General features: G+C 44.3%; 2 protein-coding genes across 3 annotated transcripts in view; one reads left to right on the forward strand and one right to left on the reverse strand.

Annotated features, from left to right (window-relative positions):
* MGST2 (microsomal glutathione S-transferase 2) overlaps positions 1 to 19,941 on the forward strand; it is a 69,056-nt gene extending 49,115 nt beyond the window's left edge. For both annotated transcript variants that reach the window (XM_025385292.1, XM_025385295.1), the window contains one exon: positions 19,337 to 19,941. The gene's annotated coding sequence lies outside the window, so the exon portion shown is untranslated. The remainder of the gene's footprint in view (positions 1 to 19,336) is intronic.
* Positions 1 to 27,167, reverse strand: part of MAML3 (mastermind like transcriptional coactivator 3) — a 432,254-nt gene that overhangs the window by 4,790 nt on the left and 400,297 nt on the right. The window contains exons 3-4 of the mRNA XM_025385289.1: positions 9,586 to 9,825; positions 4,914 to 4,998 (exon numbers count right to left, since the gene is read on the reverse strand). Coding sequence (XP_025241074.1) covers positions 4,914 to 4,998; positions 9,586 to 9,825 — 325 coding nt within the window. The remainder of the gene's footprint in view (positions 1 to 4,913; positions 4,999 to 9,585; positions 9,826 to 27,167) is intronic.

Raw genomic sequence — 27,167 nt, forward strand, 5'->3', positions numbered from 1 at the left:
TTTGAGACGGAGTCTGGCTCTGTTGCCCAGGCTGGAGTGCAGTGGCCGGATCTCAGCTCACTGCAAGCCCCGCCTCCCGGGTTCACGCCATTCTCCTGCCTCAGCCTCCCGAGTAGCTGGGAGTACAGGTGCCCGCCACCTCACCCGGCTAATTTTTTTTGTATTTTTAGTAGAGACGGGGTTTCACCATGTTAGCCAGGATGGTCTCGATCTCCTGACCTCGTGATCCGCCCGTCTCGGCCTCCCAAAGTGCTGGGATTACAGGCTTGAGCCACCGCGCCCGGCCCTGTTAACACAGTTTTAATAATGCTGTTTAAAAGGTGGCCAGAGTGTCCACACCAAGTCATTCAACCTTAATTAGGCATTTGAGTGAGTCATTCTTTACATGTTACCAGGAAATTTCCAAACAGCCAAGAGAATGGAAATGTCACCGGTAGAACACCAGTCAATGTTGCAAAGGGCTAGGAGGTGCACAAAAATGGATTTTTCTATGTTCCTGCTAATGACTGAGTCTATAAGAAGAAGAAAAACAGTTTTTTTCCTGGACATTTGAAGAAGATGCAGCATGGGAGCCAATCAATATTCTAAGCAAATTTAATCCCACCTGGAACTGTGATGAGAAACCAGATGAGAATAGTCTAACCTTGTTAAACCTGGCACCCTGGCAGATAACTGAAGCATGTTTTTGTCTTCCTGATGTGGCTATTGATTTCTGGGCTGAAAATATGTCTCCATATTTTCTTCCTTTCTTTAAGAAAGAAAATTACGGGAATTTTGATTATGTCTCAAGTTTTTGTGGCTTGAGATCAATATCATACTGCATTGAAAAATGAAATGGTTTCTATCAGGAAACCTGAAAGATCTGGGGGAAATCCCCAGAAATGTTTTCATATTTTGTTTTAAGCTTCATTATATCTAAGTGATTTTTTGAAAAATCAAAAGTTCCTAGTAAAACACTCAAAGGTAGTATATACTGCAACTTGTAATCTTGTCATGAAGTTTTGAGACCTTAACGACTAAATTTTTATTGACTCCATGGCCAATAAGATCAACTGTGGTGAAATGGGTTATTGAGTTATTTATAAAAAAAAATTTAAGGGAAAAATATTGCTGAGTCAGAGATTGACTGGGTAGACCCAAATTATATAAACAGTCTGATGGGCTGCTAGAAATAGATGAAAGGACATCTATAATTTGGCCATTTTGGGGTATATTTATAATGGATATGTTAAAGGACTGGATACTGTCTGGAATAATTTTGTGAATGAGAAATAGGTTCCTTTCTTTAGAGGGCAGAAATGTTACAATACCTTTTAATAGGCAGTGATACATTAATCCAAGCCAATCTTTATTTTTATTTAGTGTAAATGACTGCACTATCTTGATGTAATTCTTATTTTTAAAAGGCATTTTAAAATCAGCAATCACCACATTATTTTTCACTTAAGAGAAATAAAAAGACTTTTATTAATCTAGTTTTATGCCTTCCGTGATTTTAAATATACAAAGGAAAAAAATTCAGATGTGTCCAAGGAATTAGCTTGTCTTTACCTGATTACTACATGTGTTAAACCACAAATTATGTTTTCTTTTTCTTTTTTTGGTCTAAAACACATATTATTGTGAGACACTGTAGTCTAATTTTCTTGTCTGCTGGTTAACATCACAATGTCCAAGAAAATCTTGTATATTCAAAGAGAGACGATAGTATCCAACTTTTTGCTTAAAAAGTCTATGTTCTATTTTCACTCACAATAAGCCTGTATTTGTGAAAAAAATAAGCATTTCCCCATAGTCATGTAACATTGCTCAGAGGTCCAGAACCTAATGAGGGAAAGACAGTCATTAAGGCCTTTGAAATGTATAATGGTGAGAGTATGGGATAGGTTCTCATGCAAGTTGTACCTAACAAAACTTCTCTCCAAGAGTGATATTTCTTATTTTTCAGTTTGCTATTTTCCCAGATGCATAACATCATGCCATCTAGGGTGTCTGTAAACACATGAAAATACTGAAGATAGTAAAATAAATTATATATCTCAAACCAATCAGCTCAAGGACCCTAAAATGTCACACTGGCTTTATTGACAATATTCTCTACTGAACCATGTTCCACGTCACGAATAGAAAATGCAAAGTGATCAGCCATTTCTTTCTAATTTAGCCCCAAAGGTGAATTCTCTCTAACCTCCAAAGAAAATAGTATCTTATTGGTTGAGGATGACACATCGTCTCTATATGAGTACAAAATAATTTGCTTCTGAAGTATAAACAAGAATAACATCAGGATCTGTTAAGTGGCAAAGTCAGCTACAAAAACACATGTACAATCCCAGTTTTTGCGGGTGTCTATTTATATAGAAATAAAATAATAGGATTGATCATCTCTGGAGGGTGGGATTTCAGGTGACTTTAATTTTTGTCTCTGTGGTTTTTTTTTTGTTTCTTTTTTCTGAGACAGAGTTTTGCTCCTGTTGCCCAGGCTGGAGTGCAGTGGCACAATCTTGGCTCACCGCACCCTCTGCCTCCTGAGTTCAAGCAATTGTCCTGCTCCAGTCTCTGGAGTAGCTGGGATTACAGGCATGCACCACTACGCCCGGCTAATTTTTTGTGTTTTTAGTAGAGACAGGGTTTCTCCATGTTGGTCAGGCTGGTCTCGAACTCCTGACCTCAGGTGACCCGCCTGCCTCGGCCTCCCAAAGTGCTGGGATTACAGGCATGAGCCACCGTGCCCGCCTGGAATAGAACTTTTTAACTGGACCCAAAACATCCCGAATAGCTCATATAAGTATGTGTCTATGTTCTGCAACACAGGGCAATTATTAAATTGTGGTGGCCCCTTTTCCCCACAAATAATACATGAGTTATGAACCTGGAAAACTCAAGAGACGTTATGCTGGGTTTATCAGCTTTTATGTTTTTAATTCGTTCATAATATAATGCAGCAGCTCTCAAGCGTGGTTTCCTAGCTAGCAAAATCAGTGACTCCTGGGAACTTGTAAAAAATGCAGATTTTCAGGCCCTGCTCCAGATATACTGAATCAGAAACACTGTGTGTGTTTTAACAAGCTTTGCTGGTGCTTTCAGCGCAGGCTAAAGGTTGAGAACTATAGATATAAAGGAGGGCTCTGTATGTGCAACAACAACTGTATGTAATGATGACTAGTCCCCACTCTTCCCTACCCATGGCAAAATTAGAAACATAATTCTTCAAAAACCCCTGGCACTGATTTAGGGCACAGAACACCTGTGGATAACTCAATTCCTTTTGTCCTTGCCTGTGTCAAGGCCAAATGTGTCAAGGCCAAAGGATCTAACATGATATAAGCCTCCCAGAGGTGAAAGGGAGTGGTAGCTTCTCAAGCCCCAGTATTTTTACAGGTGATCTTCAATGTGGTCTGTCAGTAAATATCAATGGCTTTCAGACTGTAAACTACAACTCACAGTTCATGATCCAGGATATATACATGTGGGTTTAAAACAGAAAGAAAAGTTTCTGATATGCTCTGATAATTTCTGTTGTATTTCATTTTAAAAATGTTGGTTGTGACCCACTAAGTTGTTTTCAATAACCTTGTGTTTTGCAATCTGAAGACTTAGAAATGCTACCTTAGATCAGAAATTTTTCACCCAGTCTATTGATAAAGTTCAGGGATACTTGTGAAATTATAGAAAAGTTTATATATATTTACATATTATACATTTTTGTGCAAGAGACTTCATAGCTTTTTGCAGACTCTTAAAGGAATAGGTAACTTTTGAGAAGCTAGGACCCATTGATGTGGATCCCACAAAATGGGCAGAGGATGGGATTAGGATTTCTGCTGCTAGGTGAACCCTGTAGCCCCCTGAAAACTCCTGTGGATAAGATTAGAAAGGCTCCTCAGGCTCTTTTCTTCACCCCATATAAGACCCCCAAGTGTCTTTTTTTTTTTTTTTGGAGACAGAGTCTCGCTGTGTTGCCCAGGCTGGAGTGAAGTGGTGCGATCTCGGCTCACTGCAACCTCCACCTCCCGGGTTCAAGCGATTCTTGTGCCTCAGTCTCCTGAGTAACTGGGATTACAGGCATGCACCACCACTCCCGGCTAATTTTTTGCATTTTTAGTAGAGACAGGGTTTTGCTATGTTGGCCAGGCTGGTCTTGAACTCTTGGTCTCAAGTGATCCATCCGCCTCAGCCTCCCAAAGTGCTAGGATTATAGGCATGAGCCACCGCACACAGTCAAGGGATCTCTCTGTTGGAGATGGAAGGGTTTGATATTTGAGTGGGCCTTCCACATTTATAAAGGAGTGCAACACTAACATACAGTGCACCCGTTGCTACTGGGTCATCATTTAGGATTCCCACAAATGGCTACAGGGTCAGTTCAATCAGCCTCAAGGCCCTATTTGTCTTCTACATTCAGCAGAGACTAGTGGTTGTTGCAAGCCAGATTCTTCCATTTCAGCTATAGAGGTAAGGGCTTTGGTCAGGTGACCTGCTGGCATAGCAAAAAAGATGTGGCACAAGATTTTTGCCCCTGTAGTCACTAAGATGACGATCTAAACATAAACAAAGTTGATATGGAGCCAACAGGCACCAGTATATCTTTACTGGTTGTTAATCTATTGCAATACTATGTACCTTTGGTAAAGAACAGCTGTTCTAGTCCCAACTCCCACAGCTACCCTGACCCTTCCCTGTGCTTTCTAGAACCCCTCTGTGACTCAGTGACCAAAAGGTTAATGCCTGGCACAACAGGAGGCCTCTAGGAATCCATTCTGATTGGTTAGTACTCTTAACCTACCAGTAGTTAAATAGTTTAAGTATTTCCTGGACACAAATACAGCATGTAAGGCAATGACTCTGGCTACACATTCACTTATGCTTCACCACTAGAAGGTATAAAATGAGAGAGGTTGCACTGGCCTCACCTTGAAACTGATTGACCTGCTGCACCGGGTATGGATTCCGCTGTGGCTGGAGGTGCTGCCGGGGTAGATGTGATTGCTGCAATTGCTAGAACGACAGAACACAAGAGGGGTGGAGAGGTGAGATAGGGAGCAAGCACACAATTCAATATCCTAGCAGTTCTGAGGAAGGTAGGGTTTTCCCCAAAACTAAACTTTGTGTTGAAGAATCATATGCCTATAGGCAAGAGCACAAAGCCTAAGGATACAATCAGGTAGGTTTTCACAAAATGAACACACTCAGGGCCACCAGACCCTCCATCAAGTAACAGAACGCTGCCAGGTGCCCCTCGTGCCCCTCGTGCCCCTTCCAGTCATCGCCCTCCCTTGACCCATGGGCATCACTGTCCTAACTTTTAAGAACATACAGCAGTTATGTCTGCTTTTGTACTTTGCAGAAAACGATTCACATGATGCTGCTTTTTTATCTGGCTTCTTGCATCCACCACAGTATTTGTGAGATTCATCCATGTGGATGTGAATTCTTGTTGCTTGTTCATTCTCACTGTTGGATAGTATTCCATCATATGAATATAATGGAATACTATAATTTATTTACCCATTCTACTAGTGATGTCACCTTTGGTGTTTCTAGTTTTTGTGTTTCGAATGTGATTGCTATGAACATTCCTGTACATGCCTTTGGTGAACATCTGCACGTATTTCTGATATGTGGACTTGCTGGCTCATGAAGAATGCATGCTGAGGGAAGGGGTTTTGACGTGGACTGCTCAACATCAGCCTGCATGCTTTCCTTAGCGCTGTGGGGACTGAGCTCAAAGGGACAAGCAACTGCTTTTTAATGACCTAAGTGGATGCTTTGGGCATAGGAAGATGAGATCCTCAGGGGTTATACAAAAAAGGCTAATCTTATTCCCATGAAGCCACACTGCCTGTAAAATACATCTCTACAAGTAAACTATTCAGCATTTACCGCTTTGAGGAAACCACGTGGGATTCCACATATACCAGCAAGCCAGGAGGCCTGCATTTTAGTCTTTCTTCTTCCACTCACGGGGATGCTGCACTGCTAGTGTTGCTACCAATATACTGGGAAGGCTATTATCATTATCACATTGTATGTGCAAAGGGAAAGAAAATAAGAGTGATGTAGAAAGAGCAGAGAAAGAGGTTTTAGTTCTAGGTCTGCCGTCAAGGAGTTTGCATGACCTTCGGGATGTTGTTTAACCTGCTCCCTGCAGCTGCTGAATATTCATTAAGTACCTTTCATCTGCAAGGGCTATAAAGAACATACAACAAGGTCCCTGTTCTTTAGTGTTCATTATAAAAATAACACACACTGACCACCTCTTAACGCATGTGTTTATTTCAATTTTTTCTCTTGTGTTTGTTCCTGGGCTGCTCTATAATTTTCTTTTCTTTTCTTTTTCTCTTCTCTACAAGGCCAGCCAGTATTCTGGCAACCAAAGAAAAAAACAGCCTCTGACTTGTTGACCCCATCCCGTGGTCCCTACCATAATGTTCTATAGAAAACTGTTGAAATTAATTGATTGTGTAGACCAATAATGTGTAGACAAGAAACCACGCAAATCTTTTAGGCAGCAACAGAAGGGCATTACTGAGTGTAAGCTGCGCATTTAACAGCTTCTCCTCAGTCAAACTTCCCATATTATATAAGAATTTAATTGTCCTACTTGTGACTAGGAATGAGCCCCTGGCAGCCTGTGGGGGACTGAGGGTGTATCCTGGAGTCAGGAATCAGGAGTCCTCAGTTCCATCCTGGCTCTGTCTCTCTAGCTCTGTGATCTCATATAAATCACATAAGCTCAGTTTCCTCACATAACCTCAGTTCCTCATTTGTAAAATGATGGGACTTCATGATCTAGAATGTTTCTAAGTTTTGTCTAACCTTTGTGAATGGATGAGAGGTGATGTGCTTTGCACTTTTTGAGAATATGGCATTAAATGTGAATTCATGCCTACTTTCAACCTGCTCTGCTCTGATTGCCAAGTCTACTGAGAATCATTTTAAAGTTTCCCAAAATATGTAAGATCCCAAATCCTTCTGTTTTCCCTCACATGTCCTTTCAGGAAACCCAAAATCTGTTTCCAAAATCCAAAGTGTGAGGACACTTTCAATGCTGCAGCAACTAAGATTGGTGTTGATCTGGCAATATTCACTCTCAAAACGAAAAACTGAGAGCTGGCCGGGTGCTGTGGCTCACACCTGTAAGCCCAGCACTTTGGGAGGCCGAGGCAGGCAGATTACTTGAGCCCAGGAGTTCGAGACCAGCCTGGCCAACATGGTGAAACCCCATCTCTACTAAAAACACAAAAGTTAGCCAGGTGTGATGGTGTTTGCCTGTGGTCCCAGCTACTCTGGAGGCTGAGGTGGGAAGATTGCTTGAGCTCATGAGGCAGAGGTTGCAGTGAGCCGAGATCACGCCACTGCACTCCAGCCTGGGTGACAAAGCAAGACTCTGTCTCAAAAAAAAAAGAAAAAAAAAAAAAGTTGAGCACTTACTCCTTGTAGACCTGCACTTGGACAATCTGCACTAAATCTGCATCCTCCTCAGGTGCAGACAAGATGCTCCACTGACCTGGCTGGGCCATGTGCTACAGCTCTCACATGACATTCCCTGACACCAGGGCCATGTGACAGGCCCCCACATACATGTGTGCAGCACACACAGCTTCCAAAACATTTTACACACATGATCTTATGTGATCCTTAAAGCAGATACATGAGGAAGGCTGGGAAATTATTAAAACCTAATCTGGCAGATGAAGAGGGAAGTTCAGTGTTTTCTCCAAAATCACATCACATGCAAAACAATGGGCAAATCCTGGCGCTGAGGAAAGTGACCCTCCCCTCATCCCTCATCATCTTTTAGTACACACAGTTGCTACGGAATGATCCTCAGGTCACAGCCTCCCATTTCCCTTGTCTTTCCCAAGAAGCCCCAGCTCTCTCCGTGCTCTGGATTCTGAGGGATCTCCCCTGACCTCTCACCTCCTTGTCTGGGGGCATCGTCTTGAGGGGTCTCTTCTCACACTCTTCCCACGCCCTGTGCTCCCCAGGGTGCGGCTGGCCTCGCTGTGTGGGAACACCCCTGGGCCGCACAGCTGAGCTCTGCCTGCTTGCCCTGGGCCCTCTTTGTGTCTTTGGTCACAGCACACATATCAAAAGCCATCACTCAAAACATCAGGCACACCTGAGATTTCCTGGGATTGGCTGAGGAGAGGATTTACAGAGCCCAGCTGCCCTCGGCAGCTCCATTTATCACTGCCTGAGAGATTAGCATGGCTCCTTGTCGCACACCTTATGTAGGTGAGAGGGATAGAGGTTTGTTTGTACAATAGCTGCCAGGCGGCGGACTGACCTTGGTAAAAAGGGAGATAATTACACAGCTGTTCAGGAACAAAAGCAAAGAAAAAAAAAAAGAACGTAAGTGAACTGTGCTCAGCAGTACAATTTTTCTCTTTGAGGGATGCCTGGTGTTACTTTGAACTGCTGTTCTTGGTTAGTAGGGACCTCAATGGGCCTGTGTCCTACACAGGATACGTGGTGGTGGATGCTTAGTACATTTGCAAAATTCTGGCAGGGCACGGTGGCTCACGCCTGTAATCCTAGCACTTTGGGAGGCTGAGATGGGAGGATCGCTTGAGGCCAGGAGTTCGAGACCAGCCTGGTCAACATAGTGAGACCCCCGTCTCTATTTCTTTAAGAAAAAATTTACAAAATTCTGACCCTATCAGGAACATTCTAGAAGGATAACTGTGAGGCAGACCTATGTTGGGCCTTCAGCTTTATATGACAACCTTACACCTCCTATAAGAAAGAGCCTGCTGTGCAAGATTCTCTGTGCAGACCCCCACAGAAACCACCTGGGGATCTCTTGTGGACAGCCTCAGGCCTTTCCCTAGGATAATGCTAAGTCAGGTATGGGCATCTCTAAAAACAAAACAAATGGAAACCTACAGGATCAGTCTGCAGGGAAGGCTTTCTCTCAAAGCTGAGGAATTGTAGGGCGAGGGTGGACAAAGATGCCTAAGGTAAAGCTGTATTTGTGTTAGGCTTTCCTTTAACTCACAGATTTCCTGAGCTGTTTTAAAAGCTGTGGGGAGTTTTCTTAAGTTTGCACCCTGTCTGTGACCCAGAGTTCAGGTTTCCAGGTACTTCTGCAGGCCTTATTGTTCTGCTATTGTTCCCGATCCATTGTTCATGACCCATTCTATAGAATTCTCCTCAATCCTTCCTCCTGTCAATTTCCTCTAAGAAACAGAGTTCTCTGAATTATTATTTTTTCCTTCATGCTAGAAATAATACGGCTTATGGAGCATGTGAGACAGTCCCCGCCATGTGCTGATTACACAGACCCCTGTACCAGAAATCAGAAGAAAAGGAGCCAGGCTTGAATCAAAGAAATGTCTCTGACACACAGGCCTTCAAATTGATGGCTGGAGCCTGTCTTTTAAGAACAAATTAATTCATTATAGGAAAAACCCTAACTAATTGAAAGGTCTAAGTTCTTCAGGTTCTCCTGTGATCCTGGGAAATGCTAGACCGTGAGCATCTTGACAGAGGATGTGAACTGCGATTTCCTCACAGGCAGCAGGCAGGTGCTGAATAAGTGCTTGCTGAATGAATGAATCATGCCAGGGCGCATGTTACCTGTTCCGCCAAAATCTGCTGCTGCTGCTGCCTTTGCTCCCGCAGGAACTGTTGCTTCTGCTGCTCCATCAACTGGGCCCGCTGATCAATGAGCATCTGCTTCATGATGGCTGCTTGGGGCTGGCTGCCCAGGAAGCCAGGGCCTGCAGGACTGGCTCCTGAGACCATGCCACCTGAGCCTGGGGGCATGGAGGACTGCATGGGGCCTGTGGTTCGGGGAAGTCCAGCTGGATGCTGCTCCTGGGAGGACAAGAGAGAGAGACATGAAGGGATTCTCCATGGAGACTCACTGCCATTTGAAGGGAAGCCCCTGGAAAAAGGGAATGGGGCGGAAGTCCCAGCTTATGGACTGGAGGCATTTTGAGTGGCACGCATTGCATTTCCATAAAAGTAGCCTCAAACCCGACCTTACCTGAGTAGAATGAGAGGCCACAAGGGACAGTAAGAGAGTATGGCTCTGGGAAATCCAAGCCCAAGTCCAGTCTGTTTCGGATGGGACTGACTATTGCATATGGACAGGATTTTCAACTAACATCCTGTGTTCCTCCAAGGAAAGGGAATAAGCCCTCAGGCTGAGCTCACCTAAAGTCTGGAACACGAGAGACATCCTGACCTCACCTGTTAATCCTTATTTCTTACTGTTTACTTGGCCAAAATGGACGTCTTCTTCGCAAGTAGGAGGGACATTTGCAGAAAACTGCAGGAATTTGTTAATCAACAGATCTGATATTTGATGGAATTCTAACGAGTTGCAACATTTGAGAGCTATATATATGTCAAAAAGAAAAATCCTGCTGGCCAGAGTTGTTGATGGTGAGAACTGGGAATGTTTTACACTAACCAAAGCTATGTAATCTCCTAATATCTTTAAAAATAGAATTGAGTCGGCCAGGCGCCGTGGCTCATGCCTGTAATCCCAGTACTTTGGGAATCCCAGTACTTTGGGTGGATCATGAGGTCAGTTCGAGACCAGCTTGGCCAAGATGGTGGAACCCTGTCTCTACTGAAAAAAAAAAAAAAAAATTAGCTGGGCATGGTGGCGGCCACCTGTAATCCCAGCTACTTGGGAAGCTAAGGCAGAGAATTGCTTGAACCCGGGAGGCGGAGGTTGCAGTGAGCCGAGATCGCACCACTGCATTCCAGCCTGGGTGACAGAATGAGACTCTGTCTCAAAAAAAAAAAAAAAAAAAAAAAGAAGAATTGAGTCTTCTATGTCTGGGATAATTTAAACATGGGGTGTTGGATTGGGTCTCTTGATTCTATAATTATATGTCAGCCAGTCGAATGATGGCAACTTTTAAGGACTGGTCCTTAGGGAAGAGGAGGTCAAGCCCAGGTGACTACATGGAGAATGTGCTCAGAGGCGAAGTTTATGCTCTAAGCTGGACAGTGTGGACTATTAGGGGAAAACAGTGAATGGGAAGAATAGGTGTGTGGCCCAAAGATTCAATTTCTAGACACTTCCTTTCCTATTTTTTCTACCAAGTCTGCCTAGCAGTGGCAAGTACTGTCTGAACATTCTGCAGAAATTCCTTCTACCTCATTAAAGTTTCAAGTAATTACTGTGAACATGGAGGAGTTGACACAGATTAAATGGGCACACATATAAGGACATTCACAGTCATTTTGTGAAGCACTATTATGAGACCTAAATAGTAAGAAGCAAATGTGAATAACTCTATCATTTAAAAATTTTTAAATCCAAACTGGATTTTAATATTTTTCTTCTTTTTACTTTATTGCCTTTCCAACGCAGATACCATTAAACATGTTGGCAGTTTTTTCTCAAAGCAAATAGGTGAAGTTTGTCTCTGTGTCTCTTAGAGAGACAGTCCTGGATTTGACTCCCTATGGCTTGGGCTTGTGTTCCTCCCTTCCTCCCGTGGTGTGCTGTAGAACCATGCAGGCTGCCCTCTCTACTATGACTGACCTCAACTGCCTCTTCAGTTGCTCTTCTTCCCTCCAAACAAAACAAAAAAGCAAAACAAACAAAAACCAAACCAAACCAAACCAAAACGCTACTCCTCTTACCCTAGAAACACTTGCCCAAGAAGCTCTGGTTTGTTCATGCAGTAGCCTAGGTCACACAATGAATGAATGGAAGACACAGAACTAGCAGAACTAGAACGCTATTTTTTTTTTTTTTTAACAGATAGCTTGTCTTTACTTTTTAAAAAAATTAAACTTAAATTAAAAAAAATTATTTCATTAGTTATCGGGGCACATACAGGTGGTATTTGGTTACATCAGTAAGCAGAACAGTAATTTTGATTCTCAATTCAGTACTCTTACTAGCTCAGGCCTCTCCCAGGCAGTGTCTTCATGGTGTTAAGTGTGCACCTAAGAACAGCCTGTAGACCTATATAGTGTGTCTCTCATAAGTGTACTGTGTTCTATTTTTTATGTGTAAATGCTGTAGCTGAAATTAATAAAACGTTGTGTCTTTGTGTCTTTTCTCTATAAATACGCAAAGATAGCTAGGAAATATTTTTGATGTTAACAAAAAGATCTTATACTAAAAAATACCAGGAACCTTTGTGCTCCTAAAAAGTTTACTTCAGGACTAACTCTTGCAGGGGCCTAGATATTTCAGGATCTTCCCTTTCCCCCCAAGTATTTGCTACCTGTTTTCCAAGCCCTTCCTTGCAGTGAAATAAAGCTGTTTCTTGGCACCTTTAGGGACAAATGGCTGATTGGCTTTACACTTTAACAAATGAATTCACACTGACATATAAACAGTCAATCAGCAAAAATGCAGATATGTAGTTTGTTTTTTCTGTCTCAGTATATTTGATACTTTCCAGTTTTCATAAGAAGGAGAGAGTTGGAAAGAAAATGAGGCCCAAGGGAAGATAAAGTTTTCTTCAGCTTGAGTTTTTGAGAGGGTTGGTCTGGGATGACCCTGTTTATCTTTGTGCACTTTGAGATATGCTTGTCCTGTGTGACCAGCCCGCACAGCTGGGGAAGTGGTAAGGAGTGAAGAAGTGTTGCTTTCCCAGCCTCCTCTCCACTGGGAAAAGAAAGAGAGAGGCAAATGGGGTGATGATGATACATCAAACCGCTTTTTGCCCCTGTCTTCCTGGGCCCAAAAGAAATACTTCAAAAGCACAGTGTGAAAAAAAACCCTCCCAAAGGGATAGTCATGTTATTACTTCCCAGGATTATGTATTTCCCCAAATAATTCCCTCCCAGAGGTTTTGCCTTCAGGCTTCTCACTGAAGACCTACAGGCAGAAAGGGCTGTATGTATTATATTATTATTATTTTTTAAGAGACAGTGTTTCACTCTGTTGCCTAGGCTAGGGTACAGTGGTATGATCACAGCTCACTGCAACCTCCAACCCCTGGGCTCAAGCAATCTTCCTGCCTCAGCCTCCTGAGTAGGTGGGGGGACTAGAGGTGTACGCCACCATGCCCTGCTAATTTTTAAATTCTTTGTATAGATGGGGGTTTTACTGTGTTGCCCAGGCTGGTCTTGAACTCCTGCCCTCAAACAATCCTCTGGCCTTGGCCTCCCAAAATGTTGGGATTACAAGCATGAGCCACTGCTCCCAGCCACTATGTACATTCTTAAAGGACTGCCTTTCCTATGAAACATCTTTAGTATTTTCCCAACAAGCTCTGCGGCATTCAACAGTGGATGAGAGACGCGTACAGCCCCAGACTCTGAGGTGTATTGCAAAATGTGACGATGTACTCAGTGACTTGCCTTACACATTAAGCTGGCCGAGGCCACTAACTGTTTCATAATACATGGCTTCTTTTAACCTCCAGTCTAAGAGGGCTTAATGAGAAATAGTCTGTCAGATTTCAGGATTTCAAGCCACTGCTCTTGTTTCTAAGAAGGACACACACTGTGTTGTGCAATTAGAGAAAACCAGGCTGAGCTTTCGTCATGCGAAATGTAATGCCTTGAAGCCAAATGATGCTGTATTTTTAGTTGTAATTACTGGCTTGTTCTCCAATCCACTCCTTGCCCAACGACCTCCCTTGCTTCTCCCAAGAATCTTAATACAGTTTCTTCCCCTCAAAAATCCAACTGGCTATATAGATCTTCATTACTCGCCTAACCCTCTCACTCTTCAGTAAAATAAAGGGAGGAGAAAGAAATCAAAACCAACGAACCTATTTTACATATCTTCCCCTCCAGGGAAAAGATCTTAGCAATATTCTAAAGGCTAGAGTGAGGTAGGAGGTGTCAAAAGCACCCTTACCTCCCCTAAACAGGCAGTTTTTGACTTCAAAAAACAGTTGTGGTAAAAATATCTCCCAAGAACAGCCAGTTGTTTATTTATAAATCTGTGCGTAGGGAAGCTTTATTTTTCTGAAGTGTTTTCAAGAACATGCATAGTGTTTGGGTGAGAGGGGCCAGCGTTGCTGGCGGCGAACCAAAGACGGCCGGTGGCGAGGAGGCTGGGGTGACAGGGACCCAGTGGATAACGGGCTTCAGAACGCCCAGGGCTTCAGCCTTTTCCAGGCGTCCCTCGCCGGGAGAACGCGGAGCAGCTGCCGTTCTTACCGCGCCCCAGCAGATGGTGGTGTCAGCCCGGCCTCGCGCCCGGCCGCCGCTGCGCCCGCGCCCCTCCCCTCGCAGATGGCTTAATCAGGGCTCCCGCCCGCCCCTCCGTAGCCCCCGCCCCGCGCGTCTGGGCGAGCGCTGCGAACGTGGAGCCAGGCAGTCAAGTGTTACTGCGTACAGCAGGTAGCCTGGCAACTGAGAGCATAATACCGAGCAGATGGTGTTCGCACGGCGTGATGGACATCACACACGACAGCCTGAGACAATCCAGGAATTCCCTGGTGACTCTAGGCCCTCTTTACACAAAATGAGTTCTCTCTCCATTGCCGTGTATCTCTGGGGTTATCTTCCCCCCTCCTCCGACTGACACTGAACTGGTTTCTTATTACCGACTTTTCTTCCAGCCGGAGGGGAGGGAGAATTCAGCTGGGGGAGGGCGCGGGAAGGGGACGTGGAAGGAAACGGAAGGGCTGGGAGTGTGGTAGGGGGGCAGTGGCGACCTCAGAGGGGCGGAAGGGTGGCGGACACCAGACCCCAGGGCCGACAGCCTGGGAGGGACCGGGTTCCAGGACCCCAGCTGCACAAAGCCGGCGCGGGGAGGGGGCGGTAAGGAGCGAGCCTTGGGTCGGCCCGGCACTGCTGCCTCGGCTCAGAGTCCTTGCAATCACTTGGCCTACGAACAACTTAAATGAAATTTAGGGTTTTATTGAAAAAGTCCCCTGGGGCCTAATTTACCCTCTCGACTCGAGCCTATATGCTTACAAGTCCTTAGGGGACTCCGGCTAAGAAGTCAGGAGTGGGGCCCGTGCGCCCCCGGCAGGACCGAGACTGCCTCTCGGCGCAGGCGGTCCTAACAAAGAAGCCCACGAGGCGGTCCCGGGCGCTGGCAGGGGCGGCGCGGCGGCGCTCGGGAGACCCGCGAGGGGCCCTGGAGGTCCTCGGCCAGCGCGCGCCGCTCGGGAGCCCGCGAGGCTGCGGTGTGCTCCGGCGGGCGCATTTCCCAGGCCCCGTCACATCGTGTGGGTTAGTGGCTGGGGAGGACACGAGGACAGAGATGAGGATTGTTCGTGGCAGGAAAGAGTAAAAATAAATCAATGCATAAACAAAAAGGATGCCCCAGAAAACCTGTGCTTTTCACACACACACACACACTCACTCTGAATTGGGTCAAGTAAAAAAATTTTTTTTAAAGGAAGGAATCTTTAGCCCAAGTGGGATTTCGACTAAATTTTATATATCAAAAGATAGCTACATCCAACCTCTCACCAGAATCCAGAGGCTTTCTCCTGCAAAGATACTATTGAAAGTTTTATTAGTAAGTTTGAGAAGGCGAAAGTATGTATCAGAGGTGAAAGCTAACGTGACAATTGCTTGGCCAAAGAGCGCAGCAGTTTTATGTTATTGAGCAGCACAGGATGAATCGAACACCCATGATGGCTAGACAGAGGCGCCTGGCTGTGATTCCCAGAGGTTCAGGCAAGCCATGTGACCTCTCTCAGTCCCCACCCTCTGAAATGAAAACCATACTCATAAGACTCCTAACAATGGAAATTTTGGAGGTGACATAGTTAATGAAGTGCCATAGAAAGGAAATAGCTACGAATACTCTAAAACCTCCCCATTCCAAGTATGGGCAATTTGGGAAAAATGAAGAACTAAATTAGGGGTTCTTATGTGGTTGCAGGATCAAATGCATTAGTCCCCACCTGGGAGCTTGTTAGAAATGCAAATTCCCAGGCTCCCCCCTAGGCCTCCTGAGTTAGAACTTTTGGAGGTGTTTTAACAAGCTCGCCAGGTGATTACGATGTCCCATAGAGAATCACTGGGGCAAATAATCCTGTGCCCTGATTAGATTGCAAAGCTGCATTTTCAAAAGCAAGTCAGGGTGCTGAGTTGCTTAGGTTTCTGTTGCAAAGTTTCCCGCTTTGGAACAAAATTCTCAAAATTTTCAGAGGGTTGCTCAGGCCAGTGATGTTTGCAATGCAAACCCAAGAATTCTGAAAGGAGCCCAGGGCCAAAAGGAGCCAATTCTTCCAGGAGGGACTGCTCCAGTTACAATTGTGCTGTGGAGGCTGAGGAACACCCATGACTGAGGAAGGGTGAGTCCCTCATAATGCCCTTGCTAAGGAAGCATCAGACATCCCTAGACCTACAAGTCCCTGGTGTAATAAGGTGAACTATGGAAAGCTATGATTTGAGGAAAGTTCCCTCTGATTGAAAGAATTCTTCAAATATGAAGAATGTAACACTTATGGGGCACCTACTCATTGCAAAACACTCTGCTAGGGGCTTTCACCTGTTTGTTTAACTCATTTTGTTTTTTATTTTTTTTTTAAAGCCCGAATTTCTGAGAGGTTAAGGAACTTGTCTGATGTCCCACAGCTGGTGGTGGCATCGCTGGGATTCTGACTTTTCCACTGACCATAACATGCATCTGGTCTAAATTGAGCAGACCACCCAGGAGGATGTTGGAGTAAAAAGAAATGGGAAGGGGGTGGGGAGAGGAATGGGCATAGAATAAAAAGGTAGAAACCCTTGGGATCAAAGGATGCAACTGAAAGAGCACCAAAATATGCATCATTTTTTTTTTTTTTATATGTTGCCTGGTACCCAAAATTGGGATGCCTCTGTGGTATCAACTTTGACATTTAAAGAAAGGGCATAAGATTAGATCATTCAACCATAAGTGGAAGGAAGAAACAAAATGAAATAAAACCTTAGAATTCCCTTTGAAGTTGATCAGGTGTCAAGGCAGAGATTTGGTTTTCTTTTACAAACTTTCTTTTTCCAGAACAATTTTTATTGTGGGTTTGGAGAGGTGTTTACAATAAATTCATAGCAGAGCTCCAAAACGGCCCACCCCATCTAAACTCCTCTGTCTCAGCAGATTATTGAAGAAGATTGGATTAAAAGGATTGTTTTGTGATGTGTGATGGTTGTGTCCCAAGATGATTGCGTTTAAGGCAGAGTTCATCAATTTAGGAGGCTTATCACTGAAACAGCAGTAACTTGAGGCCCAATGCAAAGGCTTCTAAATGGGTTCAGGAAAGCTCTTTGTTCAGCTTCTAGAAAGGAACAGTGTACACTGGGGGAACCCCACAGGCCTAGGTAGAAACTCAGCTCCACCATGGGCCCAGTGACTGGCAATATATAACAAACAGCTTATGGTTGTTATTCTTGCTGCCAAAACCTCTTGATCATGCAGGGCATCCTTCAGGATGAGGGAAGTGCTGTGTTTCTGGTTCTAGCTTTAGCTTCTAAAATAATGGGGAACAAGACTTGTCATGGCACGGTGGCTCATGCCTGTTATCCCAGCACTTTCAGAGGCCGAGGCAGTCGGATCACCTGAGGTCAAGAGATCAAGACCAGCCTGGCCAACATGGCAAAACCCCATCTCTACTAAAATACAAAAATTAGCTGGGCTTGGTGGCATGCACCTGTAGTCCCAGCTACTCAGGAGATTGAGGCAGGAGAATTGCTTGAACCCAGGAGGTGGAGGTTGCAGTGAGCTGAGATTGCACCACTACACTCCAGCCTGGGCACGATACAGCGACACTCTGTCTCAAACAAAAAAAAAGGTCTTGGTCCCCATTATTTTAGGAGCTAACTGCTTAATTGATAGGGCAATTATTTAAAAATATACATTTTACTGATTCCTTCCTCTGCTTCCCAATTGCTGGGAATATTTGAAAAACAATGCAGAAAACTATAGATAGAAAAAAAAAGTACAAAGTAAAAAAAAATGCAGAAAAGTATATAGACAGAAAAAACTATACAGAAAAAAGCTAACACTCATTTTTAACACTCAAAGGTAACCACTGTTAATATTTGATATGTTTTTATATTTCCTCCTAGTTTTTTCCCATATGCAATAACATATTTTTATGCTTATGATCATGGTATATACACAATTAAACACACCCTACTGATTCTTAATTAAGTAACATGGGAGAGGTAGAAAGTTCTAACTTTCCAAATGCTTCCAAGTGATAATTTCCTGGCAGGATGATATCCTTATGGCATCCTTCCTGGCAAGGCTTTTAGCTCCTTTGGGACCAAGACTATGAGTCTCCCCAGTATCCAGCACAGAGCTAGGGCCACAGCTGTAACAAAATACAGATTTACTGAACTCATCTGACTAATTGGCTGGGATGAATTCTAGCCTAAACCAGTATCAGGTATAACTGGAAAGGACAAAATGATGGCCCTATAATGGACTGCTTCTCCAAGCTCCTGAGCTGACCCTCTGCTGAATGTTAAAGAAAGGGTTAAAGTTGGCAGTCCAGTGCAAAATGTGAGGATGCCACCAGCCACAGGAAGGTCAGCCTTTCAAGGCCATTTTTTGGGGGGATAAAAGCAACAAAAATACCATTTGTCCTTATCAGTGCTTTGAACATAGTTACTATAGGTCCCGCCAATGGAAACACAACTTTGAGAGTTATGCTTTTCTTCTGCCTTTGATGTAAATTATAAGAGTCCTTTTGATCCTTTCTTGTGATTAATTCCACCACCAATGCAATTCTAAATTGGTTAAAAGTTCATTAGTGTACAACAATAGAAGCTTGATTAAATAAATTATGGTATATCCATACCATGAATACTAGGCATCCAATAAAAATCATGCCTCCTTAGACTATCTAATCACATAGAAAAAAGCTTACCATATATAGTTAAGAAAGGCAGGGGAGGAAAGCAGTTTCTGTTTTTTTTTTCTTTATGTCCTCAGGTGTTAAAACTAAAAAAAAAAAAAAAAAAAAAAACAGTTTCTAAAACACTTGACACTGGATAGTCTTGTTAGACAAGAATTGTAAGAGATTTTTATTTTTATGCTTTTTCAAATTTTCTGTTATGAATATATATTACTTATAGTATTATTTTTAAAAGCTTGTTAAGAATAATGCTAAACTGATACGGAATGAAATGTAGAGTGAGTTCAAGAGGGGCCCAGGTTATGTCTGGGACCTGGACTATTTCTCCCTGAGCCCACCTTATGCTCTAGAAGGTGTAACAGACATGCTTAAGTGGCAGGACCCCTTTCCAAACCTGTACGTGGCTTCAACAACTGGGCTTCGATACAGGTTCAGCAACTAGGTCAGCTTTCTATTGCTTCCACAAAGAGCTCCTAAGTGCCAGAGGAAGGGTACTGACCATCTTCCAAGAATTCTTTGGTCTACCTGGACAAGCCTGCTCTCTGTGGCACCACCCAGCTCTCTGTGGCTTTTCTCTGTCTTAGGCTTGAAGCCACAGTGCATGGCCAGAACCAGCCAGACCTTTGGAGTTCAAGAACTTGAGAGGTGGGTGAAAACCGCCATTGCCTCCACAGACTGTCTTCCCCGTGGAGCTGTAAGAAAACCTGAGTCACCAGGGCTGGGAAACCTGCACCACTGAGACGAGCACAGCCTCTGCGCCGGCATGCAAGTGGCCGCTGTCAGGACACATGGACTGAAAGTGGTTTGTCAGCTGCTCCATTAGGTTTTTTTAACCCATATGTTTGCTACCTTTCTTTCCTTGATTTAAAAATAGGGAGGGGAGCAGTCTCAGCTGTCTTCAGCTGCTAGGGAGATTTTTTTCTTTTCCCCTCCTGAGCTACTGTTTTCCCCAACCCGAGCCTTTCTCTCCTATTGTACCCACCCTTTCTGATGAAGTCATCAAAGCAAAGATTGCATAACTGATGCATAGGCCTATCTTGTGTTATACTGGGAGACAGGCCAATGTTTCCATTAATAGACAAGAGCACCACCACGCTGCCAAATGGAGCTCTCTGCTGCAACCACTACAAGACAGGAAGAAGGGAAGGGAAGCTGAGTGCTCAGGGCATGCTGTGGAGGGAAGGCGAGGGCACTTCTGCCATCATCTCCAGAACCTCCACAGCCTTGGGGGGGGCGGGGCGCTGAGAGACATCAGTGCTGACTGCCTAAGAAGAGCCCTTCCACAAGCAGCCTTTCTGGTGTCCCCGTATGCTTCCTTCCTTCCAGAGGCTGTGAGAGGGAGGGCCCATGTCAGCCTGCTCTGCCGGTTTCCCGACTGCTGAAACTGGTCTGTGGGAAGCCAGGTTTGACCATGTGATGCTAAGGCTCTGAGAGGAGGGCTACCCTTTTCCCCACCCTTGGCCCCCATTCCTATGAGTAGAAGCCTGCCCAGCTGCGGTGGTGGGGTTTGAGAAGGCTAGGACTTACAGCAGGGAAAAACATGAGGAAGCAGAAAGAAAAACAGAAACACTTAGAAATCTGGGATTGGTACTTCTCCTTATGTAAAGATTGTGGCTGACAACCAGCTTCTTAGAGGAAGCAAGTGTAGGAGAAGGGCTCATACCTGGTCTGTGAGGGCCTATGGGGGATCAGGGCACCTGACGCTGGGCTTTGCATCCACAAGAACCTTGAGTTTAGATTTTTAGACATATTCTTCGAACTAGACTTTACATATACAGTCACTGAGAAGTCCTGAGAGGATTGAAAAATAGCATCTATTTTATAGCTTTAAATTGTGCCCTGAGCTGAGTGTGGTGGCTCACGCCTGTAATCCCAACACTTTCGGAGGCTGAGGTGGGGAGATTGCTTAAGTTCAGTTCAGGACCAGCCTGGGCAACAGCAAGACCTCATCTCTACTAAAAATAAAAAAATTAGCTGGGCATGGTGGTGTGCACTTGTAGTCCCAGCTACTCAGGAGGCTGAGGTGGGAGGATTGCTTAAGCCTGGGAGGTTGAGGCTGCAGTGAGCTGTGATTGTGCCACTGTACTCCAGCCCGGGTGACAGAGTGAGACCCTGTCTCAAAAAAAATTGTGCCCTGTTATTAGATCAGGCTGCTCTAAGTCCATTATCAATTAACATTTTTATACATCCTGCGATTATCCTGTGCACAGTATAATTGCCCTATGCTTTATTTTTAAAAATAAAAACATTGCATTTAAAAAAAGCTCTATTGTCATTTTTTCATTTTGTAAATATAACTGGGCACTCCAAAAAATAGAAATGGCTCAGGTATTTTCTTAACCTTGAGAAGATTTGGAGACACACAGACATAAAAATAAGTTTTAGAAAGAATATAGCACTTAAAGAGGTCTAACACAGCCCTTGACTCCACACCACACATACATATGGTAACCGGGATAAAGGAACCTGCAAACAATGAGAAATCATCCTCTCTACAGATCTTAAACTTTTCACTCTCTTTAATCAGAACTCTTCTTGGGAAGCATGATTCAGCAGTGCTTGGCTTATAGTAGGCGCTCATAAAGGTTTGCTCTCAGTATCGTCCCTATTAATAATGAGGAAATCAGAAACTTTAGGTGGGGCCTATATTTTCAGCTCAGATTTTTTTGGTTCTTAATGGTCACATCAGTTCCTCAGCCATGTGAGGGAAAACATCCCTGTTTACAGATGACCACTTTTACCTAGGATAAAAGTTAAGTTGGTAGCTAAATACGAAACGAGACTCTAGAATAAACATTCTTTATACGTCCTGTGTTTATCCTGTGCACAGTATAATTGCCCTTGGGAAGGTGGTGGGAAACTTAGTGAGGAATAAATTCACCTTTTTGACTATAACAATAGAGGCCTTCTAAGATGGGGGTTATGCACCAAATATTTTTTGCCACTTATCCCTTCTAAAAGCGTAAACGCTTTTTGGGGTAATTTCTCCTCTAGCTAGTTGACTTCATACCCACCTTCGCTCTGCTTCCCAGATCCAGGCGGGCTGCTTTACAGCATGACCATGATTCATACATACACATCTCCACCTAAAGTTACACGCCTCCTTTAAGAGCTGCTGCAACCACTACCACTTCTCTCCAAGGTGACTGCTTGTAGGAGGATAACATCAGAACAGGAGGGGCAGGGTGATTAATTCTGGAGTAGGACAGGGAGATCTGACCTGCTGTTCAGGAGACTTGTCAACCTGAGAAAGCTTCCTGGACACTAGGGATCCTGTTTCTGGTCTTCCTTCCCTTTGGACCATTTCTCTAATAGACACAGTTTCTTGTTCTTTGGCCCAACTAATTACTTTCCCCTTTGTGTTTCTGTTTCCCTTTATCCTCTCCCCCATTTTAAGAATACACAATTTCTCAATCGGCAATTATTAAACCGTTCTCAAGTCAACCAAACCTTTTCTGGAAGCTGACACTAAATATACACGGCTGTAAACCTGCTGAGGAGTGGAGGAGGGGTGAGTAGGGATGACAAACCTAGAAACTGAACTTGAAATCTTTCTCGGATCCCAAGGATACCACACAGGGGAAAAGCCAGCCAGAGTGAGATTCTCTTCTTTATTTTCCTTAGCTTCTCAGGGGATAATTTATACTGAAGGTTACTTTCTATAGAAGGCCTTGAGAACACTACCTCTTAATCATATTTAGAAGCATATAAAAAAGGTTGGCAAGGCCAATCTTGATTCCTTTTTCCTTTGATGTAGTCACAGAGAATTTTGAAGGAAAGATGGGGTCTCTAAGTCCCCATTAATAAATAAACGTAAGTCCTCAAGGAGTGAACATTCATGTACAGGGTGCTGAGAGCTCACATGTGGAGCTCTCAGCATGGCCATACAGTCCTGCCACAGTCATTGTCACTGAGAGAGTTGTCACTGCTGTGGTAGGGTCCCAGTCACTCTTAGTACCTCTCAGAGGTTTCCTGGGGACACAGCCCAAATATATCCTGCAGTCAGATGCACAAACACCCTGGGTAGGAACCTAGAGAGGTCTGGAATACTCTGATTCACTTCTGCTAGGAGACTTAGATAAGGAAGGCTGACTAGGTCAGTCAAATTGATTGCCAAGGTGGCTGGCCTAATAGAGGTTCAGGGATCTGGTTTGAGAACATGGAGCCTCAGACCCTTCCCTTCAAGCTGTGCAGCACTGCATATCCTTAGTGGCATTTTCAGTTTCAGCTTCCAGATCTTAGAGTTGATTTTTCTTAAAGAACACAAACAGCTAAGACAAACAAACAAAACAAATAAGCAAACAACTGACTTGCTTAATATGATATACCACCCCCCAGGAGTATGGGTTGTGGTTATAGCTTTGCTTGGGATTTTATGTGGAGTAAGTCACTTCATGGTTAAAATGCAAATATTGCTCAGAAAACAAGTATACCTCCTCCTGAAGTCTGAGCACTAGAACACGACGTGTGGCATGTACATTTTGCTATTAAAGTTTTCTTTCAATTTGAATACACAACCCACTTTTTGAAAAACTTTGATTGCTCAAGGAGTCTGCACAGGCCCAGTACCCTAGCTCAATGGCAGGGGCTATGGTGGGGCTCTTAGACTTTCGGTGCAGTGCAGCCGTGGCCTCTGTCCTGGAGGGAGACTGAGATCCGAGTGCAGAGACAAGGTCTGCTTCATGGAAGAGCTCAAGGATGGCACCAGCCGGTCAAGAGGCAAGCTGTGTGGCAAGTGTTCTGTTTCCATTTGATTTCCATACAGCCAGGCCGAGCAGACCCGGGATGGGCAGAGCGGTGGTATGGCATAGAAAGAGGCCCAAATGTGGATACAAGGCACATGAGTTCTAGGCAGTGTTTGACCTGGGGCAAGTCACTGAACATTTCTAAGCTTCAGTATTCTCCTTTATGAAATGAGGAAGCCAGCCCAGGTAATCTCCAAGGCTTCTACTTGCCCTAACATTTCTCTGGTTCTACTTGGAAAGAGCTTCATGGATAAGCGGGGACTTGACTGGGAGCCTTGATGGAAGTGTAGATTTGGATTTGAGTGAGAAGAGAAGGAAGGAAGGAGAGTGGCCACCTGCAAAGAGGGAGGTGGCCACCCAAAGTTGGGGTGTTTGCTAGGATGTGTGAGAAGAAAGCTTTGCAGGGTGGGACTGGCCATGGACAGGTCTGCATGCAGGCAGAGCCAGCCGACTCGACCACCGGCCATCAGGAGCCACAGCAGGTTCTTAAAGGGAATAAATGCTAAATGCATTACTTTAAGGAGATTAAGCTGGTGTCAAGTAAAGCAGAGATTAGAATGGGGCTGGATCAGAAGAAAAGTGGGCAGGAAGGGTTGGGAGGCAGCCATGAGGGTAATCCCAACAGGAGGTGAGGGGAAGCCGGCTGAGATTTGGCACTTGACTGTGGGAACTGAAAAAAGCCAAATGCACCTGCCAGGCATATTCCTGCAAGAATAAGAATTCTCATGTGCAAATATCTGGGGTCACTTTCCGGTCTGGGGTCCCACCTCCTCCTACTCATTTCTCTTCTCTATTATTGTGCTCTGCCCAGCCCACATGGCTACCAGAAACCTGGCAGAGATACAGTGATCCCTGCTTTAAAATCAGGTAAAAATAAAGCTAGTTTTTCTGGTCTTCCCTATTATAAAAAAACTAAATTTATTTAAATGTGAATTTAATATACAGGATTTTAAACATACCACCTGGTTTTTGACGGGGAGTAGAACAGTAGGTATATAACTGTGAATATTTTCAAAGCCCTAACAATACATCCTGGGGATGAAGGAAAGATGGCAGGCAGTAACAGGAAATGTGACCAAAACAACTTGGAGAAGAAGAAACCTTTTAGTTTTTGTGCTTCCTTAACTTGTTTCTCTAACTTTCTCTCCTGCTACTAAATGTTTCATTCAGTCAACTTTTTTCAAGAAGGCCTGACAAGTAATAAGGAAAGTTCTATGGTGGCCCAATTAAAGACTTTTCATGACAAGTAGACTTCATAACAAATGTGATAACTAAATATTTCCTAAGCATAAGCTCCCAGTTGGATTTTTTTATTAAAAAGTCAGAAAATCACTCTTGGTCTTATTGCTAAATCTTGTTTGCAACAGAAATGGTATGTTATATTTTTATAAGATAATTAACATTGCATGTATTCTACCAACCTTTTAAATCTGAACTAGAGATGGTAATAAGAATAATTTCTAACAAAGTAATTCATCAGTACACAACCAGTCGGACCGTTGAAAATTTATGATTGAAGTTAAGAATACCTTGGTTTCAGGTAAAAATATGTTTTATATCACCAACTTGGAGACTGTCTTCTCTGAAAAAACGAAAAATCTTTCCTTTGAAAATTTTCCTACCCCTTATCAAGACAACAGAGGAGAAGCAGATACCCTGGTTCACAACACTCTGAAATTACCACTGGGGAAAATGGATTGCTTCACCTATTTGTTCTGTCTTCTAATCCCAGGGAGGGGCTGCAAATCTTCCCATCTGTCTCTCTCGCTCTGCGGGCCCCTCGTTGCCATGGTCTTTCCCACAGTATCTAAAGGAACAAGATTCCGCAGACGTTTGACACTGGACCTCCGCAGGCAGCCAATTTGTTTTCCTTTCACCTCCCCCCTTCTCCTCCTCTCTCCCTTTCTAATATAGCATATTCTTTCTGTGCACCCACCAAAAGTAATGTGTCAAACTATGATTATGTTTTCTTTTATTAAACAAGTTGAAGAGAGACCGATTGCTTTCCTTCCTTTGATCAAGTAAAGGTAATAAAAAGCCTAGGGAGAGTCGGGGTGGGAGGGGGTTGCTGGCATCTGCTGTCCTGGTCTAGGCCAGCTTTTGTCGGGGGTTCATCTTAAGAAATTGTGGGCCACCGGCCATGGCTTTCCTTCATGGCCCAAGGCTTGCAGCAATTGCTTCTCACTGTTCCTGTGTTTGGAACCAACTGAGTCTGTGCAGCTCTTAGTGGTTTCGTCTTGTGCTCTGGGAAAAGCAAAGGAGTTGAGGACGGAGGGAAGCCCTGTCCTCAGAATATGCAGCGAAGTCAATCCTTAAATGATGGTTTCTGTAGGGTGGAAATACCAATCTATTTGAACCCTTAAAGCTTATACCAAATCCACACTCTCTGCATCACTGAGGGAGGAAATGTAACTTGAGAGTTTGTGGCGCTGGTGGGAGGAGGGAGAAGAGTACAGAGCACGGGCAACTTTCCCTCACCTTTTAGATAGAAACCTTTCCTTCAAGCATCTGCATCTCTTTAGTTAGAAAATGAATTCTGCGGGGAAGAACTTTAAAAAAATCTTCCTTGCAGGTCAGGCGCGGTGGCTCATGCCTGTAATCCCAGCACTTTGGGAGGCCGAGGCAGGTGGATCACCTGAGGTTGGGAGTTCGAGACCAGCATGGCCAACATGGCGAAACCCTGTCTCTACTAAAAATACAAAAATTAGCTGGGTGTGATGGTGTGTGCTTGTAGTCCCAGCTACTCGGGAGGCTAACGCAGGAGAATTGCCTGAACCCGGAAGGTGGAGGTTGCAGTGAGCCGAGATTGTGCCATTGCACTCCAGCCTGGGCGAGAGCGCGAGACTCCCTCTCAAAAAAGAAAAAAAAATTCCTTGCACACATCATTTTATTACTGATACTTATTAAGAGTAACAAGAATGCCCATATAGGCCGGGCACAGTGGCTCATGCCTGTAATCCCAGGACTTTGGGAAGCTGAGGCAGCTGGATCACCTGAGGTCAGGAGTTTGAGACAAGCCTGATCAATACAGTGAAACCCGTCTCTACCAAAAATACAAAAATTAGCTGGGCGTGGTGGTGGGTGCCTGTAATCCCAGCTACTTGGGAGGCTGAGGCAGGAGAATTGCTTGAACCCAGGAGGTGGAGGTTGCAGTGAGCCAAGATCATGCCACTGCACTCCAGCCTGGGTGGACAGAGCAAGACTGTCTGGGAAAAAAAAAAAAAAGTAAAAGAATGCACATATAGAGGTGGTGGGACTTTGAAAGGGGGATGGGAAAACAAATTCACAGGAACACTGCCCATGGTACATTCAGCTTCCAGATACTCACAGGCTCTAAGAGGGCCTCCATCTCTTTACATTGTCCAGGAGCTAAACAGGAAGATGGAAATAGAGGTTTGGAGCACTTGGGCCATAAGAGAAGACACTCCCTAGGCTGGGGTTTCTAAGGCTGGTCACCAAGATGCCTATCTCTTTCCCTTCAGGGGCTTCAGAGAAACAGGCTTACACCCCAAAATAGAGGCGCTAAGGGACCTGAATACCAGGAGGAGGGTCTAGAAATGGAAAGAAGTGGAGCTCAGATTGAGAACCAACTGGAGAAAGGATCTCTGGTCCTGAACATCAAACCATACAACAACGGGAAGAGAAGAGGACAAAATGCATCAATGGAAAT

This window comes from Theropithecus gelada, chromosome 5, assembly GCF_003255815.1.
Source record: "Theropithecus gelada isolate Dixy chromosome 5, Tgel_1.0, whole genome shotgun sequence".
Classification (NCBI taxonomy): Eukaryota; Metazoa; Chordata; class Mammalia; order Primates; family Cercopithecidae; genus Theropithecus; species Theropithecus gelada.